This window comes from Lynx rufus, unplaced genomic scaffold (genome assembly GCF_022079265.1).
Source record: "Lynx rufus isolate CCGP_SWC_20201006 ecotype Redwood Valley unplaced genomic scaffold, mLynRuf1.p SCAF_8, whole genome shotgun sequence".
Lineage (NCBI taxonomy): Eukaryota > Metazoa > Chordata > Mammalia > Carnivora > Felidae > Lynx > Lynx rufus.
This window is the reverse complement of record NW_025814896.1, coordinates 24295014-24307045: the sequence shown is the minus strand read 5'-3', so window position 1 is coordinate 24307045 and position 12032 is coordinate 24295014. Positions and strand designations below refer to the sequence as shown.

General features: G+C 42.7%; 1 protein-coding gene and 1 pseudogene across 2 annotated transcripts in view; both read left to right on the top strand.

Annotated features, from left to right (window-relative positions):
- Positions 1-1574: 1574 nt before the first annotated feature.
- Positions 1575-12032, top strand: part of ACSS2 (acyl-CoA synthetase short chain family member 2) — a 50647-nt gene continuing 40189 nt past the window's right edge. Inside the window, exons 1-2 of one of the 2 annotated variants that reach the window (XM_047069800.1) lie at positions 1575-1806; positions 7633-7828. In XM_047069800.1, the coding sequence (XP_046925756.1) occupies positions 1635-1806; positions 7633-7828 (368 nt within the window). In that variant the 5' untranslated portion in view covers positions 1575-1634. The remainder of the gene's footprint in view (positions 1807-7632; positions 7829-12032) is intronic. The other variant, XM_047069801.1, reaches the window with a different exon arrangement.
- On the top strand, positions 1994-5300 carry LOC124503181 (40S ribosomal protein S29-like; annotated as a pseudogene).

The window sequence follows — 12032 nt, the reverse complement described above, 5'->3', positions numbered from 1 at the left end:
CCCTTAATGGAGTACCTTCAGTAAAGTGTGTGTGCCTTTTTCAGTGCAGTCAATGCCTTCTTGATGAATTATCTGTCTCCTCAGTGGGGTCCATGTCCATTCCATGAGGTTTGTACCCTTTCAGGGAGCCCTGAGACTCTCACTTTAGGATTGAATAGGCTCTGGATCATAGGTCTGGTGGTGGGGAGTTTTTGTTTTTTCAATTTAGGGTGTTCTGGGCTTGTGGTTAGCTGGACAAAGAACAAAGGAGAAGATGGGAAGATAGCCTGGGCCAAGTGGGGTCACAAGCCCTGTGTAGGCTTCAGGGGGTGGGGGCTGCCCATTTTGACCCTCAGAATCACCCTTGGAGTTAGATATCTAAGGATCCTTCCTACCTTGACAGCCATTCTGTGAACTGATGGGTGGAGAGGGCCCTTCTTGGTGGTGAGTGCAGGTGGGAGATAGAGGGTCTTGTCTGGCCTCTCCTTTCTGTAGTAGAAGGGATGGAGGGAAGTCAGAGGTAATTGAGCCCAGTTGTGACAAGTAGGAGGGGTTTCTTGGTGAAGTAAAAAGATTAGGAAGGAAAGAAGGGTGAGTTTTCCTATTTTGCATAGACTTTAGTGTTTTACAAGCATTACCTTCAGCCTGATGAAGGGGAGTCAGGAGACCTAGGTTTGGTCCTAACCTGGTTGTTGTTTTCTCTGTGACCTTGCACAAATTATTTCCTTTCCCTGAGTTCATTATTTGCATAATGAGGAGATGTGTTTATTAGCAAAGACCTAAAAGCACCTCCTAGTCTTCACTTGCGTCTTGTACTTGAGATCTATATGGGAATTTGTGGAGGCAGGGAGAGTGAAGACATATCTTCAGAGGTGGGAGAAAATTCTGAGCTGGCCCCAAGGTTAGCAGAGAGGGCATCCTGTCCCCAGGCCGAGCCCTCAACGTCGTGGGAGGAGTTTTTCCTGGGGACAGAGGGGAGTGGTTTACTCAGAATTGGGGGATAGTTCTCAGAGGAGAACAGTGCCACCCGGAAAGGACCCTATTCCACCTGGCTTTCCAAATCGGTGGAGTGACAGGCTTGTGCAATCAGATCACGGGGTGTCTCCATTATGGGCCAGATCCAACTCCTTTCGGTTGCCCAGCTCTTTCCCGCTCGAACCCCGCCCTAACCCAACTTCTCATCTGTCACTTCCAAGACCCCACCCCACTGTGGTCACTCCATGATTCAGTCTCCTCTCTTGTCACCTCCAGGCTCGCCACTCCCTGTCACTCCATGACAGGAGAGGGCCCACCTCCTCTACTGTCACGTCTGGCCCCTCCCCTCCTCTGTCACTCCAAGATGCCAACCTCTCTTGTCACGCGCCCCGCCCCTTCAGCTCCTCCCCTGTAGCCCCACCCCTTCCGCAGTCGGCTCCGCCCCTACCCCCAAGCAATACTCGACTTTTCCCAATCCGTGTCACTGCTAACATTCGTTTTGACCCCATCGAGCATGGCTCCGCCCCTCCGGGCCGCCATCCGCCGAGGCTGCTTAAGCCACGCCTCCGCCGGCCGGGCCTCTCCTCCCGTAAGGCACCGCCCCCGGGCCAGCCTGTTTTCTTCTCCTGGGCGCGAGAAGCTACCCGCAAAGGCTGCTACGGCGCTCGGAACTTGACGCTATGGGGCTTCCGGAGGAGCGGGGCCGGAGCGGGAGCGGGGAGCGGGAGGAGTCTGGACCCCGGAGCCGGGTGCGGAGTTGGTCTCCGCCGCCCGAGGTCAGCCGTTCAGCGCACGTCTCTTCGCTGCAGCGCTACCGCGAGCTGCACCGGCGCTCTGTGGAGGAGCCGCGAGGTGAGGCCGGGCCCGGGCGGCCCTGGGTGGGGTCAGTGAGGAGAGAAGTGGGGGGTTGCAGAAGAGTGAGAAATTGGGCACGAGGCGTGGGGAACGGGGATTACGTGAGGAGATCGGGGTCCCTGGCGGAGTTGGGTTTTCTCTTGGGAGGTTGAAAGATTCATGAAGAGACAGGTTCTTTGAGGAGATGGAAAAGAAGTTCCGGGAGGATATGGGAGTTCTGTAGGGAGAAGGGTTCTGTGATGACGAGGGTTCTGTGATGAGGGTTCCCTAGGAACCAGGGAGTTCCTTGGCGACTTGGGGATTTCGTGAGGAGTTGGGGCTTCTTTGAGGCGAGTGAAGGTCTGAGTTCCTAAGGTTCGCAGAGGCGAAGGGGCGCCTCGAGGGGAGGAGAGCTACAGAACTTTATTTGCTCCCTTTCACGCCAACTCAGCTTTTGCCTCCTGACACCTTTACCCTGTGACTTAGTCTCCACAGTTGGTTAGTAAAGGGTCTTGTTCCCGTCCTGGGGGTCCCCCACATTAGTAACGGAGTCCCAGATCTGTTTTTCATATTTCATAAATTCCAGCGGCAATTACGCAATGTAAGACCGAACAAGTCACTAAGATGCAGTTTAAATTTTTTTTTTTTCAACGTTTATTTATTTTTGGGACAGAGAGAGACAGAGCATGAACGGGGGAGGGGCAGAGAGAGAGGGAGACACAGAATCGGAAACAGGCTCCAGGCTCTGAGCCATCAGCCCAGAGCCCGACGCGGGGCTCGAACTCCCGGACCGCGAGATCGTGACCTGGCTGAAGTCGGACGCTTAACCGACTGCGCCACCCAGGCGCCCCTAAGATGCAGTTTAAAAAAAAAATCGGGCTGGGATTGTAATAACTCAGAAATTCTGATAGAAAGTCCCATGTCTTTAAGAATGTGTATGGAAAATTCTTTGCCCTTGCCCTCAGTCTGGGTAAGGGGTCAAAACTGTACCAACGTTGGGAGGCAGCATTATATTTGGCAGTGGGATAAGCCTGGGCAATGAATCAGACCACCCCCAAATCTACCATTCATTCACTGTGAGGTCTTAAGCAGAGTTTTAAACCTAAGATTCCTTTTCGTCTGTAGGATGCTGATAATAATACTTGCTTCCTACGTTTGTTTGAGGTCTAAAGCAGGTGATAAGTGCATGATAGAGTGCCTGAAGCACAGTTGGCATTCAGTAAATGGTGGTTAGTGTGATAATAAGAACAACGTGGGCCAAGGGATTACTGAGTAATGCAAGACAAGATTGAATCAAGTGTAGGGTGGTTGACTGCTACACAGGCAGTGTTCAAGTTTGAATCCTCAGACCTCTTTTCACTTCTCTTTCTTCTATTTTTTTCCCCATCATGAGTTCATCTGTTTTCTATTTCCACAATAATAACTTCTATATATTTAGCCCTGTGCCCAGGATCCCACTTATGCTCTGGTCCCAGATTTCATAGGTCTGTAGACCATTTTATTCTCATACCTTGATGTTACACCATATTTAACATGACTGTGTCTGGGATTTACCAATTTTCCCTCCCAAAACTGCTCTCGCCTTAATTTTCTAATCCCTGTCAGTGCCACTATCCCAAACTAAATCTCTTTCATCATCTTCTTCTATAATAAGATCTATCTATCAACTATAGATGGATCTTTTCTATCTCTTTATCTCATTAAAGATTGCTTACTGCTTACTGAACACAAATCCTGTTTGATTTGATGTAGACTGTTATCCCCATTATGCAGAGAAGAAAACTGAAGTGTAGAGAGATTAACTAACTTGCATGAGGCCATAAAGCTGCATAGCAGTGGATCTGGGATTTGATCTAAGGTAGTCTTGACTACAGAACCTATACTCCTGATAGCTATAGTCTTCCTCTTCCCTGACCCCACAGTCTGCCTTTCACCAAATTCTGTTAAATACTCTTCAAAATATCTCTGCTTACCTTTTCTTCCATTCCCACAGTACCTTTTAACTCAAAGAAGCAGCCTCCTAATTGGTTCTCCCGTCCCCTGGTCTCACCCACCAATCTCTCTGGTAGAATTATCTAAAATAAACACTATTAGATTGAGATTCTGGAAACATTGCTTTCATATGTCACTTCAAAAACTTTCAGTAGTTCCCTATTTCCTCCAATTTCAAATAAAAATTTGAAATTGCCGTTTACTCAAGGTCTGGATAACTAGCTACACCTTACCTCTCTATTCTTATTTCCCGCTATTCCTTACCACACCCCTTATTCTAGACCAGTCATTCTCACTGATATACTGATTACAGAAAGGTTTATTTCCCATCTCCTTGCCTTTGCCCATTTCCTTCTGCTCTTCTCTATCTAGTCAAACCCACCAGTTCCACACAACATTCCCTGATCATCTAGTCCATGCTCATCTTTTCCTCTTCTGAACTTTCATATTTAGAATGCATGCTAATGGTGGGGTGCCTGGGTGGCTCAGTCAGTTAAGCATCTGACTCTTGATTTCAGTTCAGGTCGTGATCTCACAGTTCGTGAGTTCAAACTCCGCGATGTATTGTCAGCACAGAGCCTACTTGGGATTCTCTGTCTCCCCCTCTCTCTCTGTCACCCCAAATAAATAAATAAACTTAAAAAAAAAAGAATGCATGCCAATGAAGCATCCAGATTTCAATACTTCCACCAAATAAAAACAAACCCCTCCCAAAACAAAAGTAAGTGATCATAAAACTCAAGTTTTCTTTTTATTTTTTTAAAGTTTATTTATTAATTTTAAGGCGGGGGAAGAGAGAGAGTGCGTGTGGGTGAGCGAGTGCAAGGGGGGAGGGGCACAGAGAGAGAGAATCTCAAGCAGGCTCCACACTATCAGCACAGGGCTTGAACCCACAAACCGTGAGATCATGACTTGAGCCAAAATCAAAAGTCGAACGCTTAACTGACTGAGCCACCCAAGTGTCCCAAAACTCAGTTTTCCTCATCCTTATTGATATACATAAATGGGGTTCATAAATAGTTTTATATAACCTGTGCCTACTATTATCACTTAAAAATATTTTTGAGTATATACATGTATTCAATGTAGTTGTAACAACAGATGTGATTGTGTATACTGGTTTCTAGCTGTGTGTTTCCTTGGGAGAGTTCCTATGTTTTCTGAGCTTTGTTTTTCTCATCTATAAAATTAGGGTAGTTAATATATACTTAATAGGGCTGTATAAACATTCAGTGAAGCCTTTTGTCTCATTTTGCTGCATTGGAGAGAGAAGATAGATCACCAGTAGCTCTACTGGGCCATTTGAGGAAGTTTGGCCAGGGTTTTTATTCCTGCCATGTCTGCTCAAATCGCCACAGTCTGATCAGGGAAACGCAGCCTCAGTATGTGCCGCCAGTGTTTCCATCAGTATGCAGAGGATACAGGCTGTATTAAATTGGATTGAGTAAACTACCGTGAGTGGGTCATCCAAGATACCTACCTTAACCGCAGATATCCAGGACACCTACCTTAATGCTCACTCATTGTACACAAAATAAAAATACTTCAATTATGAGTGTTTTAATATGAAAAAAAAAATCAGTGAGGGGCACCAAGTGAGTCTTGATCTGAGGGTTGTGAGTTCAAGCTCCACATTGGATACAGAGATTTCTTAAAAATAAAATCTTAAAAACACACACACATACACACACACACACAAATAGATTCAATAAGATTGGTCCAGTGCCTGGTACAGGAATGGCCATTTGCTAAAATGCCAGTTCCCATTTGCCCTCTGTTTAGTGGCTATTTAGTATTCTGTTGTATTACTACTAGTATTACTAGTTTTCATCAGCTTTTTTTTTTTTTTTAATTATTAGGCTCTTGGGTTGTTTCCAGTTTCACTGTTATAAATAGTGTTACTACAAACATCTCTTTAGCAATCACTTTTTTTTTTCCTTTGGAATTTTTTCTTGTAGTGTGCTTCCCAAAATTAAGTTAGCAGATGTTTAAAGGTACAAAAAATTTTATGGCTCTCGTCAGTCATTTTCCTGTTATCCAGTAAGATTGTGGCAATTTCTTATAATGCTATTATCATATAAGAGTATCTCTTTTTTTTTTTTTTTAATTTTTTTTTTCAACGTTTATTTATTTTTGGGACAGAGAGAGACAGAGTATGAACGGGGGAGGGGCAGAGAGAGAGGGAGACACAGAATCGGAAACAGGCTCCAGGCTCTGAGCCATCAGCCCAGAGCCCGACGCGGGGCTCGAACTCACGGACCGCGAGATCGTGACCTGGCTGAAGTCGGACGCTTAACCGACTGCGCCACCCAGGCGCCCCTAAGAGTATCTCTTTTACAGAGCCATCTGACATTGGATTTATCTTTTTTAAAAATTATTTGGATTTCTTAAATTGTTTGCAAGTTGTACACCATATGATTTAGCTTTCAACTATATTGTTTTGCATGTTCAACAGTATTTCATGTGTTAGTCTTATCTTTCCACCTAGATTGTGTAAACTGAATCACATAACCTTGAGCAAATCACTTTACCTCTATGAATTTGGTTTGTTATTGGTGAAATGGGGATAATAATCTCTAAATTTCCTTTCACTGTTATGTTTCTAAGTGTGCCTCTTCCTTCTAGCTCCTGACCCTGTACTGACAATATCCTAAGTGCTCTGACATTACATGTTTTACCTGTTGAATACATTTTCTATGGAGTAGCAGGCAAATATTTTAAGATTATTAATCTGCTCATGTCTCTCTCCTTAAAATCTTACAATGGCTTTCCATTCTTCTTTAGGATAATATCAAATTCCTTATCATGCCCAGAAGGATCGCATGATCTGCCCAGTTTATGAATTAATTTCTGCTACTCTTTCTCTTACTCTCAGTGCTTCAGCCCCAGGGAGTTCCTCTTAACATATACCCTTGGTTCCTTTCTATCTCATGGCCCTGTTTCCTGGTAGGGAAGTGGAGAAAAACTCCTGTTCTCATTTAGATTTTAGCAAAAATGTCTTCCTCTGGGCAGTTCACATCTTGACTTAGTAACTATATAACCTAGGGTAAGTTATTTAACTTCTCTGAGCCTTGATTTTCATTTTTTTTTCTTTTCAAATTTTTACTTAAATTCTAGTTAGTTAACATACAGTGCAATATTGGTTTCAGGAGTAGAATTCAGTGATTCATTAGTTACATACAAAATCCAATGCTTATCATAACAAGTGCCCTCCTTCATACCCAGCACCCATTATATATTATGTATATATACCACGTCTTTTTTATCCATCATCAGTCAATGGACATTTGGTAAGCCTTGATTTTTCAAATCAATAAAATGAGAATGAAAACAAGGCCTACCTCTTATGGTTGTGGTAGAGACTAAATAAGATAATACATATAAAGAGCTTAAAGCAACATCTGACTCATAGCAAGTAACACTTGGTCAAGATGTAATAGGAGGAGATGCTCATTAAATAATTGCTGAAAGTGAATGAATGAACAAATTAAGAGAAAGATATTATGGAAGGCTCTGTGGGTAAAGGATTTCTTCCTTTCACTACTTAATTTGTTAAATTACTGATTGTGCTAGGCATTGTGTGGCTATGATTTGAATAGATGGTAAAAAACGGAGTGGCAGTTTTGAGAGAAGGAAGAAATTTGAGTCAAGATTCAGCTCATGGGAATAGAAGGTAGGTTAGGAAAGTAGTAGGTGATAAAAATTAGACAGGTAAAGGAAGGACCTCCGTTGTGGGTCCTAGAGTATAGGGCAGAGAAGTTGTGACTTGTTCGTGTCATAGACTGGTAAGCCATCTGAGGATAAATATGTCTGAGAAATTTGGTGACGTCTTGGTTTCCCTTTCTGCTGCAGAGTTTTGGGGAGACATTGCCAAGGAATTTTACTGGAAGACCTCATGTCCTGGCCCATTCCTCCAGTACAATTTTGATGTGACTAAAGGAAAAATCTTCATCGAGTGGATGAAAGGAGCAACTACCAACATCTGCTACAACGTACTGGATCGAATTGTCCATGAGAAAAAACTTGGCGATAAAGTTGCTTTTTACTGGTAAAAACATCTATCTTGAAGCCTGTGACAGATAAAAAGTCACCACTCAAATTTTATAGTGTTTCATAGTTCGCAAAGTACTTTAAAATCTATTAATTCATTTGATCCTTGCAACAACCTAGGAGAGTAAGTAAAGTATTGCTAATTTAATCTCAGATGAGGAAAAATACCTCAAGTAAGTTAAGTGACTTCACTGAAATCACATAACTAGTATGTGACAGAATTGACATTCAGAGCCAGGTGTCCTGACTTCTAGTCTGGCATTCTTGGCTTGTAGTTGGAGAGGAAAGAGAGGGGAGGGTAAATGGAAGTGAATAGGACTGAGTAGCAATCTTTCTCATTTTGCTTTGGGAGGAAAGTATGGATATTGGGATTTTCACTACCATTGTTGTTATCATCTTTGGGTGAACTATAATACCTGTTGGTTTGCAGTCCTTCCCGGAGTTTCCCAGGTATAATCTGAAACCGCCCCCCTCTCCCCCCCATAAGCAGAGGGCAAGGAGAGACTGAAGAAAGAGGCAGCCATTCCAGGTTGGTAGGTGGCAGTTTTAATAAACAAAGAGAACTTACATACAAAGCTTGTCTTGGACAGCAGCAAGACAAACGGAACACTGACCTCACCCTCCAAATCTTAAAAGTGTGTAGAGGTCCTAAGTAGGCTTAGTAACATGCAGGTGTTTTCAGTACTACATCGTCACATCTCAAGGCTATGTCCTTGAGCAGGAAAGGCAAGTGGAACCCACATTCCAAGGACATGGGAAGGGGTAAGAAGCCTCCCACTGCTGGAAGGGTCAATCAGGTAAATTGGAGGTCACATCTTTTTGATGACATTCCCCAAAAGTATCAGACACTATGCTCAAGTGCTTAACAAATATTATCTCATTTGATGCTGACAACCAAGAATGCACTGTTTTCCTCATTTTACATATGTGAAAACTGAAATTCTGAGATGTTAAGTGACTTATTTGAAGTCATACAGCTAGTAAGAAGTAGGACTGAGATTCAAACCCAGTTAGGACAGTTATAGAGTTTATACTCATAACCATGACACCATGCTATCCTTCTAACTCTTAACATTAGCTTTTTAGCAGCTTTGCGATATAGGTGAAGAAGTGAAGCACAGAGGGTTATATAGTGAATAAAATCATAGGGCTTATAAGTAAGTGGTAGAGCCAGGACTCAAACTCAAGTCTGTTTGACTCCTTGCTGGTAACACTAGGTGATGTTGCCTTCCTAGTGGGAACTTTTTAAGACCCCTTCCTTCTAGCAACATAGCTTATAGGTGGTATTACTACACTGAACCCAAATAGGACCTTGAAGTTCCAATAATTGGGGTGTTGATTCTGCCACCACCATGAGCATTTTGAGAATTGATCTATTCTTTTTAAGTGAGCCAATAGGAGTAGTTTGGATGTTTCATGGAAGAGTTAATTGGTATTCAGTCAAAATTTGCCCAGTTTGTGATGTATTAATAAGAGCCCTAATGCCCTAAAATGAGCCCAACTCTGCCATTCACTTGCTATATGACCACAGACAAGGCATTTAACTCTGTGAGAGTCCCTTTCCTCTTCCATAAAATGAGGATCATAATTCTACCCCGTCTTTCTCATCTCAAGTGAGATGATGTTGTGAAAGCATTTATTTACTTATTGGAAAAAAACTGTACAAATGTGAGTGGTCTATTCACATTGCTATTGCTCAATTTAGGGTTACTTTGCCACTGAAACTCAATCTTTTATTGAGACTTCCTTTAGCTTCTGCCCTTGGACTTTATGGCTTGAGCTCCATTTGACACTTGGGTTCACTTCCTGGGTTCCTTAGGGATCAGAAAATCTTTAAAGATCTGTAAAGGAGAGGCTTGTGTCTGATGTTGTTCACTGTTTGAAATAATTCAAGTGCATGACGAAAGACTGAGAAAACTTAGGCCAGAGTTGTTCAATCACTGGAGACTGCTCCAGAATCCTGAAGCCCTTCTTTCTAGTTCCCCTGCCATCCAGACCTGAACAGGCTCTAGAGAGTCTCTTTTCCTACTTGTAAAATGAGAGGAGTTGACTAGATCAGTGTTTTCCAAAGAATGCTCCAGAAACCACTCATTACTAGAGATAGTAGCAGGGGCTTAATTCATGAAACAAATGAATCTGAGAAACACTACATAATAAATTACCTTTCTGGGATTCCCAATGTGTATTAACATAGTAAAGCCTCCAAGAACTATAGTAAAGACACCTGATTAATTTTTTTGCACGGGATTACCCAAATTTATTTGAGCCCCACTTTCTGCAGCATGCTATTAACATTACAAGAAGCAGTATTTCATGGAACACCAATTTGAGAAGCATTGGATTATATAATTTCTAAATTTGCTTCTAGTGCAAAATTCTATAATTCCATAACAAGATATCTTCATCCCATTTTTTTTTTATTTTTTTTTTTAACGTTTATTTTTGAGACAGAGAGAGACAAAGCATGAACGGGGGAGGGTCAGAGAGAGGGAGACACAGAATCTGAAACAGGCTTCAGGCTCTGAGCTGTCAGCACAGAGCCCGACGCGGGGCTCGAACTCATGGACCGCAAGATCATGACCTGAGCCGAAGTCGGCCTCTTAACCGACTGAGCCACCCAGGCGCCTCTCTTCATCCCATTTTTACATTGGTCACTCAATCAACAAGAATTTTTAAAGATGTTGGATAGTCGTATGTTAGGTATTATGGATATAGGGATAGAGGAGTGGGAGACAAGTACCATGTGGGCCATTATTATTCAATTATTTTATGTTAACAATAAAGTAAAACCAAGCTACAAATAAGTCACATTTGTTATAAAAAAGTAAAGTGCAAATATGCCAGATGTGGTTACTTCTCTTAAAACCTCCTTATTTATTTATTTATTTATTTATTTATTTATTTATTTGAGAGTACAAGTAGGGGAGAAGGATAGAGGGAGAGAGAGAATTTCAAGCAGGCTCCATAAGTGGAGCTCAATCTCACGATCTGGGATCTTGACCTCAGCCAAAGTCAAGAGTCAGATGCTCAGGGGAGCGGTGGCTCAGTCATTTAAGCATCCAACTCTCAATTTTGGCTCAGGTCATGAGCTCACAGTTGGTGGGATTGAGCCCCGGTTTGGGCTGTGCACTGGCAGCATGGAGCCTGCTTGGGATTCTCTCTCCGCCCTCTCTCTGTGCCCCTCCCTTGCCTGTGCACGCGCACTCTCTCAAAAAAAAAAAAAAAAAAAGTCAGGTGCTCAATCAACTGAGCCACCCAGGTGCTCTACCTCCATAGTTTTAAGTAGTATGCTTATACAACATACTTTAGGAATTGTGACTTCCTATTATGATAGATGAGAATTTTGTTCTTGTATATTCCTCCAACTTCATTCTCTCATCTATCTAGCTCTGTTTTTTAGTTAATTTAAACACAATGTTTACATAAGAGTAATATATTATGATTGCATTTCCTTTTTTTTCTTTTGAAGTTTATTTGTTTATTTTGAGAGAGAGAGAGAAAGCAGAAGTGGAGGAGGGGCAGAAAGAGGTTGGAGAGAGAGAGAGAGAGAGAGAGAGAGAATCCCAAGCAGGCTCTGTGCTACCAGCCCAGAGCTGAATGCAGAGCTCGATCTCAGGAAACATGAGGTCATGACTTGAGCTGAAACCAAGAGTTTAATGTTTACCCAACTGAGCCATACAGGTGCCTCTGCATTTCCTTTTATATACAGATTTTTGTTTTCTCTGAAGTTAAAAATTGCCTGCCATTTTTCTTGCATTATTTGTCTTTATCTTGTACTCAGTATTTTTCAAACTCTCTATCATATCATTTATTCTATGAAGTCCTCTTTTTTCCCCCAAAGTGTTTTGTTTTGGAGTCCACCTTCTTCCTGCTCTAATTTTTATTCATGCTGTGTGTGTGTGTGTGTGTGTGTGTGTGTGTGTGTGTGCGTGAGAGAGAGAGAGAGAGAGAGAAAGAAAGAAAGAAAGAAAGAAAGAAAAAGAAAGAAAACGTGCTTGGGGGGAGGGGAGGGGCAGAGGGAAAGGGAGAGAGAGTTGTTTTTTTTTTTTTTTAGAGAGAGTGTGTGCATGCATGCACGTACATGAGCAGGGCAGGGGCAGAGGGAGAGGAATAGAGAGCATCTTAAGCAGACTCTGTGCCCAGTGCAGAGCCTGACATGGGGTTTGATTTCACAACTGTTGAGATTATGACCTAAGCTGAAA